The 20,465-nt window shown below is 42.8% G+C and overlaps 1 protein-coding gene across 1 annotated transcript in view; it reads right to left on the bottom strand.

The window, feature by feature from the left end:
• The window catches only part of REEP5 (receptor accessory protein 5), a gene marked incomplete at its 5' end in the record, with an annotated part of 28,908 nt that extends 8,661 nt beyond the window's left edge, over positions 1-20,247 (bottom strand). The window contains 2 exons of the mRNA XM_042447779.1: positions 17,636-17,729; positions 19,989-20,247. Coding sequence (XP_042303713.1) covers positions 17,636-17,729; positions 19,989-20,247 — 353 coding nt within the window. The remainder of the gene's footprint in view (positions 1-17,635; positions 17,730-19,988) is intronic.
• Positions 20,248-20,465: the final 218 nt, after the last annotated feature.

Below are 20,465 nucleotides of genomic sequence, written 5' to 3'. Positions count from 1 at the left end.
ATTTTGAGAATGATGCAGAAAGCCCAGGGATCACATGCCAAATTCTGCAGAGGGAAGGACTGGGAAACTTTTGCTACTGTTCTACATTGACATAATTTACAGTATTGTACTGTCCTAGTTTGGCATGCTATGCTTAATATTAATTATTGTGCAAATACCTCAGCTTTAAGCCATGTTTTAAAAAGTGCCTTGTTCCACTGGTTATAGCTAAGCTGGATAAAAGCTTGGATAACACAAAAAAACTTTAAGATCTGGTTAATGCAAAATGAAAGCTTCCAATCGTCTCACCAGACTGTATTGTGCAAATCTGACACACAAAAATTTATGGTTTGATTTTGATAGAGAACTGCATCCCAGAATTTTCAACCTTTAGGACATTCAATACACATATGCATATAAGAGCCTCTAGATTTACAACCCCTCCAGCAATCCGGGCAGAATGTTTTAACCATTTTAGATAGTGTTACAGGTGTGAGATACCACCTATAGATGGTTTTCAAAGTATTCTCCCTCACAGATGCTGAAAAGAATTTGTATGGGGATGAAGATCAAATATGAGCCCATGCACAGGAAAAAGAGTTGAGGGATCATGAACATCTTGACTAATGCAATCCTGCCAAGGATGGCAAGATTTAAAGCCTTCCATTATTTAAATTTACGTAGCATCCATGTGTTTACTGAGTTACAATTTTGGAGTATGAGCTGCTGAGTGTCTTTTGTGATGGTTATTCCCAAATAGGAAAAGCCTGAGGGATGAAGTTGCAAGCCCATTAGGTCTTGCCAGGATTTTTGCTGTTGGTATGAAGTGTTTAGAGCCATTAATGTGGATTTGTTAAAGTTAATTTTTAGACCTCAATAACTGCCAAAGGACTCAACCGTCCTTTTTAGAAGCAGAAATGATAATTCTGAGAGTGGAAAAAAAATCAACACATCATCAACATAAAGCCCAATCTTATGGTGTTGGAACCAAGGGCTCTATTGTCAGTGCAAATAGGAGGGGTGACAATGGGCAACCGTGTCTAGTTCCCCTGGAAAGTGCAAAAGGAAAGAGATTCCACCTTAACATTAAAAGGAACTTCCTGACAGTAAGGGCTGTTCGACAGTGGAACAAACTCCCTCAGAGTGTAGTGGAGTCTCCTTCCTTAGAGATCTTTAAACAGAAGCTGGATTGCCATCTGTCGGGGATGCTTTGATTTAGATTTCCTGCATGGCAGGGGGTTGGACTGGATGGCCCTTGGGGTCTCTTCCAACTCTATGATTCTATGAGGCCACTGACCAATACCAACACCTCTGATTTCTCATAGTGCTCTAATGAAGCCATCTCCAAAATCCATTCCTTGAAGGACCCCAAAAAGAAATGGCCATTCCAATATTTCAAAGGCTTTCAAAACATCAAGCAAAAGTAAGGCTAGAGAAGTCTTTGACTGGTTGGAATGGTGGATGATATTGAGTACCCTGCAGACTGGGTTTGCTAGGCATCTGCCCGGCATGAAGTCCACCTGCTCAGGAGCAATGTATTCTAACATAAACTCATTTATTCTGGAGGCCATAATAGAGGTAAATATGTTTGCATCTTGATTAAGGAGTGCAATAGGATGGAAAGATTTAGTTTCTGGGCATTCTTCTTTGGTTTTTGGGATTGGAATTATTTGAGTTTTATGCCAACTTGTTGGTGCAGGAGCATTATTAAGAATGGAGTTAAAAAGGGCAATAAAGTTAGTGGAAATGTTAAACCATGTATTACAAAGGGAGCTTGTTTACACTAACTAACAAGGAACTGTGCCAGTTGCTTTCCTTCAGTAATTTTATGTTGCTGTAAGACAAACGTGGGTGGAGTATTTTGTTAGGAAGCTCAGTGGCTTCTAGCTGTCTTGTCAGAACAGCTTTTTCTTAATCAAAAAACACACAAAGATGTTTGCCAGTTTTCTAGCTAAGATGTTTGCTGTTTGCCAAGGGTTTCCAGCTTTCTCATTTCTGTTTATTAAAAGGCATAATGAAACCCAGTGAGTATGTTAAAATCAGTACCTGAATCAGGGGTACTCTAGGGTCTAGGAAGTCCTGAAATTGATTTCTATTGCACATGCCTGACCTACAGAAACATGATGTGGTTCAAAGGCAAAATAGGTCACAGCATGAACAACAAGTTTTGATGCAGGAGGAGGAAGAGGAGAAAAGGAGAGAGAAATCCCTTATATAAACACAATTTCCATTCTTCTTCAATCAATTATCATCACATATGTCTAAACGCCACTGCTGCAGGGAGCATACACATAATCCCTATATTAGTATTTTCGAGTACAAGAAGATACGGGCAGCACACCCACATCTGAATTGTTTTATCCTGGACAGCCAGTACCCTCTTTTTTATGCAATCTCCAAAACAGGGTAAGCTCAATACAAATCCACATTTTAGCAGAACTTGGAAATGTTGTTTTATTGGAGTACACCTCTCAGAATTCCCAAGCTAATTAGAGGGGATCCAAAGAGCTGTGACAAAAAAGTAACTTTTCCAAGTTTACCATAAACATATATGTTAATAGAGAACAAAGTCATTCTCTTCTTTCCCCATTGACTGAGAGCGGGGAGGGGGGAGAGATATCAAAGAAGCCTTGTGGATAACCCCTTCCTTGCCCAATGCCCAGTCATCCAGGACAAGTTGGCACTTGTAATACACCTATGAGTCATGGTTAAATTGTCCTACCTTAAATATACAGTATTAATTTTTCAGAGATTTGGAAACATCATTGTCTTCCACATGAAGAAGAATTTTGCATTTTAAGGATTCCAGTCCCTCTTAGATCTAAGAAATACTGCACAATTTGGCTGCAATTCACTTTTGCACCATCCAGAATTAATCTCCATCCTTGCTAATAGATTGACATGTTTCTTTTTATTTTTGCTTTCTCCCTACAGCACATTTTGTTCAAAGTAAGAGACAGATCTAGTTACAGTTGGTCTTTTATGTCTTTAGAAATTGGGATCAGTCAATTCTTTTTTCATCCCACAATCCTAGATGCAATCTGGTATCTGCAGCACCTACCAGTGGCTAATTCATTCATTCTGTAATATTAGCATTCAGCAACATCTGGCAATTTCTAGTCCCTTGCCCTCAAATCATCTTCTTTTTTTGTGTACAAAAAACCCATTGGCTCTAGAGAACCTGCAAGCCTGCACGCTCTTTCAGCTCAGTTGTGCATTCAGATTTTCTTGTCATGGACCACCATACTGATTTTTATTTCTGAGGTACTCTTCCCAAAGGACTTGTTACTCTATGCCTCCAATTCCACATGGTTGGCTGCTGGCTCTTTTGCATCATGGCTGAATTCAAGACCATGCTATTAAAAAAAATAATTTGGTTTAACAAATGACAGGAATACAAATTAGTGGGAGTCTACATTCAAGAGGCTTTGGAAAAGGGAAGGAAAAATTTGAAATTCAAATTAAGAGCCTCTCATTGTCACAATCATGTTTGCCTTCTGCTTGCATTGAATTTAGCAGCCCAGCACAAAAGCACCCTTCTCAAAAAGAGTACTTTGGATTATAGCTACCAGTCATCCTTGACTACTGACCAAGTTAGCTGTGACTAATAGAAGCTATCGTACAAACTAAAACATTTGGAGGGGATTACTTTGGGGGAGCCTGCTCTATAGCAAAGATAATAAAGGTTACATTTTGGGGGCTCTGGGAACTGGGGATCCCAAAAGCTAACCACCCCAGCTCTTCTCTATTGTAAATGCATTGTAACTGTAGTTATTATTGTCATTCTTACAACCTGATGCTCAAAGACAACTACCCAGTAAAACCAAAGTTGGTTTTTTTATTTTTAAAAATGACACCTGACTCTCACAGAATATAATCAGAAAGGTACAGTAAAGAATGGGCCATTATAACTGTAGTTGTTTTTTGTTTTAAATAAGATTACAGTAGTTATTCTCTCTCTGTTAATGTGAAAGCCAAGGGAGCACCTGAATGTAGGTTTTCCACCCAAATAATCGCAGACATTATATGCATTTATATATCTTGTGGAAAGAGCAAGTGTGGTACAGTGGTTTGAATGTTGGACTGTGACTCTGAAGAATAGGATTCAAATCTTCACTGAAGCAACTTGAAAGCACACAACAAATTTTGTGGGACAGGCCACCCAACCTGGAGGTAATTTTACTCATCAAAGACAAAGTCAAATTGTAACTGCTGTATCATAAATTTTCTAGACTAGACTCAAAAGGGGGGGGGGAGAGGAGAGAGAGAAAGAGAAAAGATGTCTATGTTGTCCGAATTTTTTTCAAAAAGTTTTACAAAGATTTTAGGATTTTTTTTTAAAAAAACCTCCCTCCAAAAAACCCATCTGGGAATTGATGGATTGCACCTCAGCTTTGATCCTACCTCATTTGTTCTGTGCTAAAAGAGAAGTCTCACCTAAAAGTTTTCCTAATGCAAAAGCATGAAGGCTTCTTGAGAAATTTAGTGTTCTCTGCCTAACATTGGGGCCTGTGGCCTCACAAAAGATGGAGACATACTGAATTGCAAAAGGAAGCATCTTTCTGTGTTGCAAATGGAAGTTAAATTTCCTGGATTTTGAGAATCTCTCAGTCCCACATGGCCAGAAGGAGGAGGGGGCAGGCTGCATGAATATGCCTGGGCGGCCAAGCCTGAGCTTGTGGTCCCAAGGCTCAGCCAAAGTCAAGGGAAATCACGTGCTCCTCACCTGCCTGGAAGTGAAGTAGATAATCCCCACAGGTACCTCTGGGCTTCAGATGATACCTATCACCTATTTTGTTCCAAGGTACTGAATGCTTCCAGGTTCTAAACAACAACAAATGGGGAGCCTGGGCAGACCTTGAGGCTGGGCCACTGATGAGCTCCACCCCTAGCCCAGCACCAAAAGAGCATGGTCCTCAGTCTGGATATGGGGGTTGGGGATTTTCACTGCAGTTGTGCCCCACCCTCTCAAACTCACTTCAGATGCAAAATTGGCTCTTTTCTACTGTCCAGCTCCAAGCTGCAAATGAAGAACATGATTCCCTTTCATTCTTGCCAGGGGCCAAAGAAATGCTTGCCAGGGCAAGAGTAGTCAAGAGTAATTGTGGACCCCTTCTTAACAGGTTTGCTATTAAAAAAAAAAAAAGGGGGGGGGGGGGAGGTGGCACCACTGTGCCAAATAGAAGAAAAAGCTGGATAGGTAGGTGTTAATTAGAATGTAATTGCCCTCTCCCACCTATTGTAATTTATTTACTGGCTGGCTGTCCAGGGGAGTTATACAATCAAGCTGATGCTGAAAAATATAATCAATACATCCTTTCGGCAGGATACCCTACCTTCTTGTCTTAAGGAGGCAGTGGTCAGACCACTCTTTAAAAAGCCCTCCCTGGACCCCCTGGATAGAAATAACTATAGGCCAGTATCGTTGTTGCCATTCTTGAGCAAGGTGATCAAGAGGGTGGTCGCCAATCAACTACAGGCAGTCTTGGAGGAAACAGATTTTCTGGATCTATTTCAAACCAGATTCAGGGCAGGATACGGAGTTGAGACTGCCATAGTCGCCTTGGTTGATGATCTCTATCTGGGCACTGACAGGGGAAGTGTGACCCTGTTGGTGCTCTTGGACTTCTCAGCAGCCTTCGATATTATTGACCACGGTATCCTTCTGGAATGCCTGAGAGAGTTGGGTGTCAGAGGCACTGTTCTACAGTGTTTCTGGTCCTACCTCTCGGGCAGATTCCAGATGGTGGTGCTGAGAGACAGTTGCTCTTCTAAAAGCGAGTTAAAATTTGGCATCCTCCAGGGCGTCATCTTGTCTCCCATGCTGTTTAACATTTAAATGAAGCCACTGGGCGAAATCATCTGGAGACATGGGGCAGGATGTTATCAACACGCTGATGACACCCAAATATATTTCTCTATGTTTCAGACTGATGCAGTGACTAATGATGGCTTCTCTCCTCTGAATGCCTGTCTTGGGGCAGTAATGGACTGGATGAGGGAAAACTGACTAAAGCTGAATCCAGGTAAGATGGAGGTACTCGTTATAGAAACCCAAGCCCAGGTATGGAGTTATGTCAGCCAGTTCTGGATGGGGTCACACTTCTCCTGAAAGACTCTATCCGCAGCTTGGGGGTGCTCCTCGACTCCTCACTTCACCTGACAGCTCAGGTGGATGTGACAATCAGGAGCACTTGTTATCAGCTTCAGCTGATACGCCAGCTGCACCCCTTCCTGGAACCAGGAGACCTTGAAACAGTAGTACATGTGCTGGTAACCTCTCAAATGGACTTCTGTAATGTGCTCTACATAGGGCTATCCTTGTACCAGGTTCGGAAACTTCAACTTGTACAAAATATGGCAGCCAGGTTAATTACAGGTACTCATCATAACAATCACATAACACTGGTTTTGAAATCCCTTCACTGGCTGCCAATTAGTTTCCGGGCAAGGTCCAAAGTGTTGGTGATTACCTTTAATGCTCTACATGGCTTGGGTCCAGAATGCTTAAGTGAACGCCTTCTTCCGTACTGTCCGTCCCACCCCCTAAGGTCCTCGGAGAAGAATCTACTTCAGCCGAAAAAATCTAGACTAACCTCACTTACCCAGAGGGCCTTCTCCACTGCTGCTCTGAACCTTTGGAATGACCTGCCGAAGGAGATCCGCCCTATTTCTACTCTTACAGTTTTTAAGAAGGCTCTTAAGACGGATCTCTTCCGCCAGGCCTTTCCTACCTAGTTCCTCTCCCCATTTACGTCGCTCTGTCCACCAATTCTTCTCTTAAATTTAATGAGAAGAATTAATTAATTAAAATTAAATTCTTGCCTCAAGAAGAAGAGCCCTTCCTCCATGGCAGCTGTCATAATCCGGCCTGGGAGGGAGTGAAAAGCCAAGCCCAGTTCCATCACAGCTAGCCTCAAGAAGAACAGCCCTCCCTCTATGCCAACTGTCATCATCAGGCCTGGGAGGGAGTGAAAAAGACAGGCCGAACTCCATCAGGCCTAGCTGTGAATTACTGTGACTTACGTCACTCTATTTTATATTATTTTATTGTATTTTATTCTATTGTATTCTCTATGTATTTTTATTGCTGTAACCCGCCCAGATTCCTTGTGATTGGGCAGGCTAATTATTATTATTATTATTGATTATTACTTACTGTTTCTAGGGAGAGCTCTGCCATGGAAATCTCCTTAAATTTAAAAGATTAAATACATTCATTTCTTGAGTCCCAGCCTTTTGACAAGACTAGCTAAGAACACTTTTTCTCCCTAGATTTCTGACCCGTTTTTTAAAAATGTACTTAAAGTTAGCAATTTACACATGTTTTCCCTCTGGTGTTCTATATATATTTCATGAACATTCAAATACCTTTGAGACTTTACATGCTACATGAGCTTGAAAATGTTTTTAGCTCTCATCATTTACATTGTCGGCATCATCATCATATCACCCAATAGACAACAATTTATGAGAGCACATTTATGTAAATATAAGTGTTCTGGAAGCACAAATGCGATTAAACAAGAGGGATATGATTCATAGACTTATTTCTCCTTTGACTTTAAGTAGCTTGTTGCTAACTACCATCAAGTCAACCTTGAGTTGTGATTATTCTATGAATGAGGTATCTCCAAGCCACCTGTTTTAAACAATCTGGAGACCAATACAGTTAAGTTTTCAAAAGATTATATTAGCTGTACTTGAAGAGCATGAATAAAACAAACACTGAAGAGAAAAGTCTGCATAGGACTGTCCTACACTGTTGGCTAACAGCATTAAAAGAAAACCACAAGAGCAGAAAGGAGTACAGTACTTCAGAAAACAAAGTATGTTACAGCAGAGGGTCACATGGATCCCCCAGCGTTCCAGACTGCACCATCTGTTAGTCTCTAGCAATATTGGAAACCACTTTATACCAAGTCAGACCACAGACCACTGGACCTTTGATCTATTGTCTATGGTGATTGGCAGAGGGTTTCCCAAATTTCAAAAGGGAGCTTTTCCCAGCCCTACTGAGAGATACCAGGGATTGTACCTGGTTCCTTTAGCATACTGCTGAGATACAGCACTCCCCTGCCTTGGTGAAGAGGGACAGTTTCTACTATCTAAGGATGCAGTCTAGCATTTGTCACCCAGATTCCATCTTCCTTCCATTAGACTAGGGGTAAATAACTTATGTAATGATCTGGAAACAGAAATACCTCTTAAAATTCTTAAGGGGAGAGGGAAACAGGTCTCACAGATGGGGACTATTCACCAGGAAGATCCAAACACACGGACATCCATTCCAATGCAACAAAGATTAAGCTAGTTATTGTCTTTTTCGCCATGAAGCATTGCCAAGAATACCCAGCACAAAGCAGCACCCTACAGCATCACTAACTGAAGGGAGAACATTTTAATTCTGCCTCAAACTTCAGAGGACCTGACAACCCAATTGCACATTCACTGTATAAGCCGAGCACAGTCTCAAGAAAGCACACATCTGCTGTGTAACTCCAAGTAATGCTGCAATGCTGTAACTGGCTGTTTACATCATCAGTTTAAAAGTATTTGGTGTCAGACTCTCAAATGCATCATCATTAAAATTGTTTGGTTAAAAAGAAACAAGGACTGAAACCTGTGGGCCCTAAAAATAACCAGAATTATCCATATGGACGATTTAAGGCCTTAAAAAAACCCTAAAATGTTTTGGAAAACACAGGTTCATATTTTGAGGAAGGAATCATCTTGACATTCTGAAGGCCAAGTTCCTGCAGTTTATTGTGCAGACATTTAAACAGCAAACTCCTACTTTCTAGTTTGCAATTAAGACCTCACTATTATATTAACCTTGTTGTTCTTTCCTTTCCTTCTATTGGTATGAATGTTGCCCATTTTTCTTAGGGCGAGACTTGTAGCCTGAACATGTTCTCATAATAATGATAGGTCATCATGCACAATTCAACACAGGTAATATCCCAGCAATGACAGCCAGCCTAAATATATGAGATCGAAACTAGATGAAGTCCTTGAGGCATACAACTGAATGGCCTGTTTGTCTGTTTGTTCTTTTGAAAAAGCAAGTGGATAGTTGATCAGGACTGCAGTGCCACACTGTTTTGTTGATGACGATCAGCCCATCTACAAACTCCTTTTTTCCCCAGACAGTGAACTACATTTATCTGAGATAAATGCAGTAAAAGTGTCTTATGGCTAGAGCTATCTAGTAGTGATGGAGGAACAGATATATGGATTTGTCACACTTATGCATCGGGGTTTAAAATATAATATGTGTTCATACTTCTGCTGCATATGCATCACAGTTATTTTGCATGGGTAGTATCAGTACTACGCATCGAAGCCTATCATTGGATTTATATGGGTGGTCAGAAATATAGTCTGGCACCTTGTTAATGACTTAGGCATGAATACATTCCACTTCAGAAGCAATTTGACAGGTTATGGAAGTAGAGTTGCACATATGGTGCCACTGAGTATGTGGTACCACTGTGTATTATGCATGCAGCTGTGTATTTGTGTGAAAATAACTGCTGCACAATCATCGTGTAACTCCATAAGCATAATCTTACACCCCATCTCCTCTATCTAAGATCTCAGGCATAATTTTTACTCATTCATTTCTCCCTGCTGTGTCATACCTTCACTGAAACAATACTGAATAAATCAGGATTAGCTGATCACCCTATGGAAGAGATTCTCTCTTTCCTCTGCTTCTGTGCAGTTCTTCCTGTGAGTATCATTTGGTTACCGCTAATGTAAATTCTGACTGTACCCAGAGTCTACTGAGCTGCTACAGGAAATGTGAGTTACTAACCACAAAATACAAACAGCTATTCAAATCCAAAAGATAAAATGCCCAAGGGGAGGGAATAAATACAGTGACTCAATGTATGCTCTTCAAACAGTTTTCAGCACTTGAATATGCATTCTCACTCCCATCCCATGGTTTGGAAAGAAATACAAAAGACCACATTACAAAGCAAGATTCAGCAACTTCTAACATGTTTAGTTTAGGGGAGAGTTTAAATAGAGAACCTAGGAGCACAGAGTCTATGAATGAATTTTATTTAGGACAAGGGGGAAATGGATAAGAGATACTGAACTGCAAATACTGCTTTACAATATGAAGTTGGCTCTCATATGTGAAAACATGGGTCACAATAAATTTTTAATCCTTCTCATTAATCCTTATTAGCACATTGACTGCAGTTAGCAAATGTGAACAAGAACAAGTCTGCCTCAAATAAGATATAAAAGGCTTTCAGCCAAAGTTTTGGTCCTCTGTTGCTACTTCAAAGCAAGGAGACACACTGCTGTTGCACAGAATGGCAATTGTGAATGTGGAAACATCTTTACTTGAAACTAATATTTGACTGCATTCTTTTGGCTCTCATCCCACCCAGTCTAACAAAAAAGTTTAAATTCCCCAGACTACTATACTAAATGCTATGTGGGAAGTCCAAATTATGATTTGTATTTTCAGGAAGGACCTGGGAATAGCATGGACAGTCCCTCTGCAGTAGGGATGGTTTTTTTTTCCTATGAAGGGCCACTCACGCACAGGGTAAGTCAACTGGGGTCTGCACCTGAGGATAATAGAAAACATAGTCCAACATGCGCCAAATTGCTATGAAGAATTAAAAACACATCTTTAAGTGTGGAAACTCCCCCCCCCCTTAATGAATGAGTTTACAGGAGGTTTATACACATATACATCTTCCTATAGTTATTCTAACATGCAGTATATTTACTGTACTCACTGCAGTTTTAGAACTGCCGGCCTGTTAAGGAAGGTATCTGAAGAAAATATGCAATGAAACACCTTTGCTCATTCAAGAGATGGACTTGGTTACTGTACAGTATTCAGATTTCTTATCCTGGAGGATTCAAGCTATGAGTCAATTTAAGGCCCAGTGACACAGGATGATGTCCCTCCCACAACTCACTTAAGAATTTGTAGGCCCACATTCAAGCTTGCTGTTAGAGACTGAGGCTGTATCTGCACTATAGAAATAATCCAGTTTGGCACCACTTTAACGGCCATGGCTCAGTGCTATACAATTCTGGAAACTGTAGTTTGTTGTGGCACAGGGGCTTAACAAGAAGTATGATATCAGTGGCCAGTTCCGCTGGGACTTTGTCTCCTGTGGGTTTAGCTGCAATATTCCCCAGAAGCATTCATTGTTATGAGTTCACTGTCGCTGTTATATGCCTTCAAGATGACTTTGACTCACAGTGACATTATCATAGAGTATTCATGACAAGATGTATTCCAAGGAGGTACTCCACTGACTTTCTCTAAGGTCCTAAGAGTATGACTTGCCCAATGGCTAATGGGCTTCTATGGCTCAGTGGGAATTCAAATCCTGGTCTTCCAGAGTCCTAGTTCACACCACTGCACCACATTGCCATTTGTTATGAATGACTTCTATTTTAATCCAAAGTAGGGTGTGGGGATTGGTCTAGTCAGCAGGACTTATTTGCTTTACAAAAACCCTGCTCCTCATAGAATCATAGAGTTGGAAGAGACCACTAGGGCCATCCAGTCCAACCCCCTGCCATGCAGGAAATCCAAATCAAAGCATCCCTGACAGATGGCCATCCAGCCTCTGTTTAAAGACCTCCAAGGAAGGAGACTCTATCACCCTCCGAGGGAGTGCATTCCATTGTCGAACAGCCCTAACTGTCAGGAAGTTCCTCCTAATGTTCAGGTGGAATCTCTTTTCCTGGAGCTTGCATCCATTGTTCCGGGTCCTGTTCTCTGGAGCAGCAGAAAACAAGCTTGCTCCCTCTTCAATATGACATCCCTTCAAATATTTAAACAGGGCGATCATATCACCTCTTAACCTTCTTTTCTCCAGGCTAAACATCCCCAGCTCCCTAAGTCGTTCCTCATAGGGCATGGTTTCCAGACCCTTCACCATTTTTGTCGCCCTCCTTTGGACACGCTCCAGTTTCTCAATGTCCTTTCTGAATTGTGGCGCCCAGAACTGGACACAATATTCTAGGTGGGGCCTGACCAGAGCAGAATACAGTGGCACTATTACTTCTCTTGATCTAGACACTATACTTCTATTGATGCAGCCTAAAATAGCATTGGCCTTTTTAGCTGCCGCATCACACTGTTCACTCATGTTCAACTTGTGGTCTACTTGGACTCCTAGATCCCTTTCACACGTAGTTTCATTCAGCCAGGTGTCACCCATCCTATATCTGTGCATTTTATTTTTCCGCCCTAAGTGCAATACCTTACATTTCTCCGTGTTGAATTTCATTTTGTTAGCTTTGGCCCAGCTTTCTAGTCTATTCAGGTCATTTTGAATCTTGATCCTGTCCTCTGGGGTATTAGCTATTCCCCCTAATTTGGTATCATCTGCAAATTTGATAAGTATGCTTCCAATTCTGTCATCCAGGTCATTGATAAAGATGTTGAATAGCACTGGGCCCAGGACAAAGCCCTGTGGGACCCCACTGGTCACTTTTCTCCAGGATGAAAAGGAGCCATTGTTGAGCACCCTTTGGGTTCGGCCGGTCAACCAATTACAGATCCATTTAACAGTTGCCTTGTCTAGCCCACATTTTACAAGCTTGTTTGCAAGAATGTCATGGGGAACTTTGTCAAAGGCCTTACTGAAATCAAGATATACTGTATCCACAGCATTCCCTTCATCTACCAAGCTGGTAATTTTATCAAAGAAAGAGATCAGGTTTGTCTGGCATGACTTGTTTCTCTGAAACCCATGTTGACTTTTTGTGATTATGGCATTGCCTTCTAGATGTTCACAGACTCTCTGTTTAATGATCTGCTCCAGAATCTTTCCTGGGATTGATGTCAGACTAACTGGGCGATAATTGTTGGGATCCTCTTTTTTCCCCTTTTTGAAGATGGGGACAACGTTTGCCCTCCGCCAGTCTGCTGGGATCTCTCCTGTTTTCCAGGAGTTTTCAAAGATTATTGCCAATGGCTCCGATATTACATTTGCCAGTTCTTTTAATACCCTTGGATGGAGTTCATCTGGTCCCGGAGACTTAAATTCATTTAGATTAATAAGGTGTTCCTCTACTATCTCTTTACTTATTCTGTACTGAAATGCCCCTATCCTGTCCTCTGCTCCATTATCCTCAGGTTGAGCACCCTTTGCCTTTTCTGAGAAGACTGAGGCAAAGAAGGTGTTGAGTAATTCTGCCTTTTCTCTGTCTTCTGTTAGCATTTTGCCATCTTCTCCACGCAGTGGCCCTACCGTTTCCTTCTTCTTCCTTTTGCTGCGGACATATCCAAAAAAGCCCTTTTTATTGTTCTTAACCTCTCTAGCAAGCCTGAGTTCATTCTGTGCTTTAGCTTTTCTGACTTTACCCCTACACATGCCTGCTATTTCTTTGAATTCCTTTTTTGTGATTTCCCCCTTTTTCCATTTCTTATACATGTTCTGTTTCAAACTTAGCTCGGTTGAAAGTTCCTTAGTCATCCATCCTGGTTTCTTGAGACACCTCCCGTTTTTCTTTTTCACTGGAACTGTTTGAAATTGTGCCTTCAGTATCTCCCTTTTGAGAAAGTCCCATCCGTCCTGAACTCCTTTATCTTTTAGTATTTCTGACCATGGAATTGCCCTCAATACTTCTCTAAGTTTACTGAAATCCGCTCTCCTAAAGTCTAGGATGCGTGTCTGACTATGCCTGGCTTCTCCTTTCCACTGTATTACAAACTCCAGGAGAACATGGTCACTTCCACCTAATGATCCCACCACTTGCACCCCATTAACCAAGTCATCCTTGTTGGTTAGGATCAGATCTAAAATAGCTGACCCCCTTGTTGCCTCTTCCACCTTTTGGACCATGAAATTGTCTTCCAGGCAAGTGAGGAATTTGCTAGGCCTTGAGGATTTTGCTGAGTTTGACTTCCAACAAATATCAGGATAGTTGAAGTCGCCCATCACTACTACATCTCTCTTTTCTGACTGTGTGGTCATCTGTTCTAGAAAGATATCATCCAATTCCTCAGTCTGACTTGGGGGTCTGTAGTAGACTCCCACCGTAACATCCTTGTTGTTTCATCACTAGAGATGAAAACTGCTAAGTGTGTGTGTGTGCGCAAACATGCATGCATTTAATAATGTCAATAAAAATGCAATCATCACTGGACCTCCCTTCTGGATGTTGCTATAGAGACCATCAGGTTGAGAGTCCATACTTTAAAATTTACCACTATTTACCATTGCTTGTCCTCATCTCATTTTGCATCCTGTTTGTCATTTTCCCTTTAATCCTATACATACCTTCCTGGGAATAAATCCCACTGAATCCAATGAGGCTTATTTCTGACTAAACACAAAGAACTGCACTATTACCAGTGTGTGTCTTCAACCTTTTAAACAATGGGGTTTTGTTGTTGTTCATAAGGGAAGCATATTGCTACTTTTATTAAACCTACCCAATGGCATAACGCCAGGAACACATACAAACCAATGTTGCATGCAAACATTTTAAAATAGTAGACTCATGAAAACACATAATGGGAGCAGCTTTGGAAGAAGTGATACCATGCCAAAGAAGATAGAGATGTGGAACATTTTGAAGAGGGAAGAAGAGAGAATCATTTTCTTGTTTGCTGTATACACACCACTGCTCAATCAACATTGTATTATATGGTAAGAAACATATATGGCAATACAGTGACAGAAAGAGAGAAATGCAATTCTGTGACAGTGCTCATAGTTTTATTTATGCACTGATGGACAGAAGACTTGACTACTGGCAGCTGAAAGCATGAAACCTTGAATTTAAAGCAATATGAAAAGTCTAGGACATCAGATCATGCTAGTTTTATGTGAAACAGCCATATTCAGTAAAGATGTTGAGAATGTCTATGGGGAATGAAAATACACACAAGAGGCAGGCAAACTACAAGATATGAAGATGCCACTGTAATGGATAGCTATTGCTTACAAACACACATGGGTACATTTGCAGGAGATACCCTATTAATACCCTCTTTAGCAGCAGACTTGACTTTGAGATGGAAGATCTATGACTGGATTTCCTGATATCTTTTCCCCTGAATAAAAGCAGCTGGGGTAGGGATCTGGATAGATTATAATGCTAGAGGAAGGAAGAGTTGAATCCTTTCACATGTGCCATTTCTTTAATGGAAATCAATAGGAAAGTGGCTAATATTCTGAGAGTGCAGGATGGTAGGCTATAAAGACTCAGATTGTACCTATCTTCCCCTTCCTGCTGTGGCAGTTTTACAGTCATGCAAGAAATAGTGTAGGATAAAAGGAACAAATCTCCCCCTTCCCATGGTACTTCACTGCCTTCCCATCATATCTTTTAAGCAAAGAAAAAGATGTCCTGTGTTTCAGTTATGGATCACAACATTTCTTTTTACCCTTAACTCGTAGAAACTTTCACCATAGGAAACACACACTATTGTTCAGCCACCTGGATAGATGTATCTCAGTGACTGTCTGCTAAGACAGCTTTATATCTACACCTGAAGGCTTGTAGATTCTTTTTGTACAATATTGCCAAAATCCGACCATATCTCTCCGCCTCTACTGCCAAGATCCTGGTCCATGCCCTAGTGATCTCATGACTTGATTACTGTAATGTCCTCCTGGCTGGGCTTCCTTTTTCTCACCTCCGTCCTTTAATCTCTGTCCAGCATTCAGCTGCACGCATTATCACTTCCACCCACCGCTCTGACCACATCTCTCCTGTGTTGGCATCCCTTCACTGGCTCCCTCTCCCTTTCCGCATTCAGTATAAGCTCCTGCTGTCGACATTCAAAGCCCTCCATGGACTGGCCCCTCCTTACTTATCAGACCTTCTTTCTCTTCACCTTCCCCCCAGGGCCCTCCATTCTGGTAGTCAAGGGTTCCTGTCTCAGCCCAGGATTTCCTCTGCCCCATCCCGGATTCGCCCCTTTTCACTTGCTGCCCCTCACTCCTGGAACCTTCTTCCTCCACAAGCAAGAGCCATCACTTCTTTAACCAGCTTCAAAACGGAGTTGAAAACCATCCTATTCAGAGAAGCCTTCCCAGGCATCGCATAATTGTCTCTTACTATCTGATGTTCTGTTGTTGGCTGTTTATCGATCCATTTCCTGTATTGCTATGTACTGTTTATGTATTATCCTACTTGTGAGTATGTATTTTCCCTGGATAATGATTAACCTTCCATTTTGAAGCCAAGCCCTCCCTTCAGTCCATCTGCCTTGGTCCAGGCCTCCCTTCTCCTTCTGTGTCATGTCTTTTTAGATTGTAAGCCTGAGGGCAGGGAACCGTCTAACTAAAAGGATTGCATGTACAGCGCTGTGTAAATTTACAGCGCTTCATAAATAAAGGTTAATAATAATAATAATAATAATAATTATCTGTAACAGATCAGCCTGTACTTGATGTAACTGGTAATGAAACACTCTTTATGGTGAATGGGGTAAATTTACACAGGAACATGACCTAACATCTCAACACTCTGACTCACAACAGACTATGAAGAGCTTAAGTTGTCTTAGAAGGGACATCAGGTAACAGAAAAGCTCCAGCCACAGTGTTTCATCTGGGCTGGCAATTCCACATGGACAACTTCTGCCTTGATGCCCCAGTTGTCAAGGAATATAAAAGTAGACTGGCAGAGGGTTGGACTAGATTACTTTCCTACCGATTGGATGATTCTATGTTTTTCTGATCTACAGAGGTGCTTAGGAATATGTGCAGGACTGTTCATAATTGGAGGATGGGTAATACAAACACAGAACTAATGCTCTGTTACTATCCATCTTGGTAGGACATTTTCACATATATATAATTCTCATTCTTATGCAATGCAAGGCTCATTTCACAACAAAATCCTCCCAGCAGAATTGCAGCTTTTTTTGTATTACATTAAGGTGTGGCTCTCAGCCTAATCCATACCAGCTGTACCAACTTTCTCCCATTAGTCATGTTCCCGTGAGAAAAAAAGAGTCCAGTATTTCCACATCCAGCAAGCCGCTCTTTTCTTATATGTTTTAAATTTTTATGTGCAACCAGCAAAGAAGGGGAACAATGCAGATGCAAGCATCACACTTGTAAGTGTCCCACTGAAAAATGAAGCCTAAATGTACTTAAATTTGGCTAAATCAAGCCTGACCTCCAAACACACGCTGGCCTACACACTTGTTAAAATATCTGCCAAACTATTTCAAAGTGACATCATCAGTGTTTCAGGGAATAATGCCAACAATTTCATCAGAAGAGATATTGCCAAAGTAACCTTCCTAAAAGCTTTGTGACAGCAAAGATTTCTAACCCAGAGATGTCATGAGAACCTCTCACCACAAATCCACAATCTGTCTGCCTGCTCATTAACTTACAATGAGTTCTGACTTTGTAGCACTGTGCAAAGGAAAAGCATCACATTTAACATTATAATCTAGCTACTGAGGGAGAAGTAGTTGCCCCCACCCACCCACTGCCAGCTATACAGAAAAGTCATGTTGCAAATTCAGATACTGCCTGAACAATAACGGCAAAATGGAGACCGAGTCCATTACAGATGATGTGGTTTGCCAGCTACAAAAATAAATAACATATCCATAGCATGCTGCTTACCCACTCCCAAGTTACTCATTTCAAGAGCAGCTCCCAGCATGCAGCAAGAGGATACTTACGATACGTATGCAGGATAAGCAAACCCGATCAAGTTGCAAAGCAGGGATGCTCCATAACCGATCACCAGATAGATGGCCAGAATAGCAAAAATGGCTGAGAGAGAAAACAGAAAGTACATCAGTGGGGAGGGGAGGCCTGTAAAAAACAACCACGTACACTGGAAAGTTCTACTTAGTTATACAAAGCAGAAACACTTTCTTCATGGCAGAAGCAGAAGGAAACTTGGCAAATCCTTGCCACAGGGCTCAACCTCAACTCCAGTCACCTGGAACGAAAACGGATCCAAGCGCCACATCCTGCCTGCGTTCTTGAATAACAAGTTTGGGGGGGGGGGGGGGAATGGAAACAACTAAACTTAACCTGTAAGACTGAAGGGGTACATGTCAAAGAGGGGAGGCCAGGGAGGCTTCAGTGTTCGGCCCAGACACGTCAGCTAGGCAATTCCCCTTTTGTGGGAGTAACTAAACTCTCTTTGTTTCTCTCCTCCCCTTCTCCCAGATTCACTGAAAACATTGGAGATCTCCCCAAAACCACTTTATCAGGGTTAATTTCCCCTCTCTACCATTGGGGCTCTCATCTAACAAGACCCCCTTCAAAAAGATGCTGTTTTTGACAACATGTCTTATGAGGAGTCCTTTAAAAGTGAAGGAGGGGAGAAAAGGAGCTGGTTATTGTAACCAGAGAGCAACCAGGCCCATTTGCTGCTGCTGTTTCTGCTTGTGGGATATTCAATCCCAGGGCCCAAGGCACCACACTCCTTCTCCTTCGAGGGCACACTGCCCATGTGCTCCTCTCCCATAAACGGCGGGCAAGAAAGAGAGAGACAGGTGCTATGGCCCAGAGACTTACATCCAAGTGCCTGTCCCAACCAGAAAGGACCCACTGCATCAACAGGATTTGGGTTTTTTATATGTATAAAATATTTTACTAAAGGAAGCCAGATTTTTTCTACTGTTTTCAGAGATTTGTTATTTAAACAGACAGATAAATTTATAAAGCTCTAGCGCATTGGTCCCTAACTGTGCTCTTTAAGGGATCTTGAACTTCAGCTCCCAGAATTCAAGACTATTGGCTGACATGGCTGAGGCTTCTGGGAGCTGAAGTCCAAAATCTGTTAAAGGGCACAGTTTGGGGGAAATGCAAGTTCCTGTGACGAATCAACAGGATTTGTAAGGCTCCTGACTTTCAGTGGGTCTGCTCTGGGCAGCAGGAGTGCCATTAGGGTCCGGGTGACCAGATGTCATGGATGCAAAGGAGGACAAAATGTAGGCTATTCGAGATAAATGTAGGGCATGACAAACTAAAAGCTCACAGCACTCATACAAATATCAATCGATGCTTCTTAGTCATGCTCAAAATGGAGGGCATTTTGGAATTCCTCCTGGACAGAAGGTTGATATGGAGGAGATGCCCTGGAAAAGGAGAACGGCTGGGTGGAGGGAACGCGCACTCCCATAACCCCCCCCCCAAAAGAAGCAAGGGATCCAACCAAGGAGGCAGGGTGCCAGGACTGGCTCCGAACCACGTCCTTCTTCCCATGCAAGTCAGCTGCCTCTTGGGTCCACCTGAAAAGCTGAGTGAGTGCCTCATCCTGACAGTGGGAGCTGTGGATGTGGATTTGCACCAGCATTGGGAGATGTTGAGCTTCCAAGACCCAAATAAAGAGCATAAATAAATGCTATAAAAGAAACAAAATCAATGATAAAGTACTGCCACACACACAAAGCTCTTTCCCAAATCCTTCCCTATCCATGGCAGGTGAGCCCTGGTGATACCACTTTCTAGTTAGCAATGTGTTTTTATCTTTCCCACTTACGGCGGCGTTTCCTTGGCAAGGTTTCTGGCCAGAGAGGAGGTTACCATGGCCTTCCTCTGAGGCTGAGAGAGTGTGACCTGGCCAAGGTGGGGCTCTCATGCCCCAGCTGGGATTCAAACCCAGGTCTCCAGAGTCATAGGGGGTGCATCCACACTGCAGAAATAACCTGCTTTGAGACCAACTGAACTGCCAATGACCCCAGGCTGTGGGATTCTGGGAAACGGAGTTGGTTGTGTGTGGCACCAGAGCGGAGAATTGCATAGCCTGGAGCCACTGGCAGATGAAGAGGCAGATGCACCCTAATGATTTTAGAGACCTGGGTTCGAATCCCAGCCAGGGCATAGAGAACCACTGGAGAATGCTTGTTCATAGGGAATCACAGGGGAGTACTTGCCCATAGGGAACCCTTGGGAAATCCTTGCCCAGAGAGGATATGGAGGCTGGGTTGCTAAAACATTCAACCTTGCCATGGGAGCCTTGCCATAACAAGCGTGAGGCGAAGGCCTCCTTCCCTCTCTCGGGGGCGGGGGGCTCACCGAGGGCGACGTAGGTCCTGCTGACGCCCGTCTTGGCCTCGATCTTCTCCAAGATGTTGGTCAGGCAGTTCTTCTCGTGGAGGAACTTGTCGAAGCGCTGCCTGAGGGAGAGGGCGGCCATGGCGGGGAGCGAGGGAGGGAGAGGGCCCTGCCTGCCTGGCTCCAAGAGGGGAAGCGAAATAGAGGCCCCGAGGCAGCCAAGCCAAGGCCTGCTCGGCTGGGAAGAGGAGGAGGAGGAGAAGAAAAGGAGGAGCCGCCGCCGCCGTCAGAGGAATGAAGGGGCGTCAGAGACAAGGCAGCCACTGAGAGAGAGGCGTCGAGGCCAGGCCCTGCCCAGGGCAAGGAGAACAGGCGGTTAACAGAAGATGGAGGAGGAGGAGGAGGAGGAGGGAGGCCGCACCCTGCGCCCCTCCGAGTCTCCCCTCGAGGCGGGACAAGGCAGGAAGGGAGGAAGGATGGAAGGGGCGACTCAAAATG

Source organism: Sceloporus undulatus, chromosome 2 (genome assembly GCF_019175285.1).
Source record: "Sceloporus undulatus isolate JIND9_A2432 ecotype Alabama chromosome 2, SceUnd_v1.1, whole genome shotgun sequence".
In the NCBI taxonomy this organism is placed as follows: domain Eukaryota; kingdom Metazoa; phylum Chordata; class Lepidosauria; order Squamata; family Phrynosomatidae; genus Sceloporus; species Sceloporus undulatus.
This window is presented reverse-complemented; position numbering and strand designations above follow the sequence as displayed.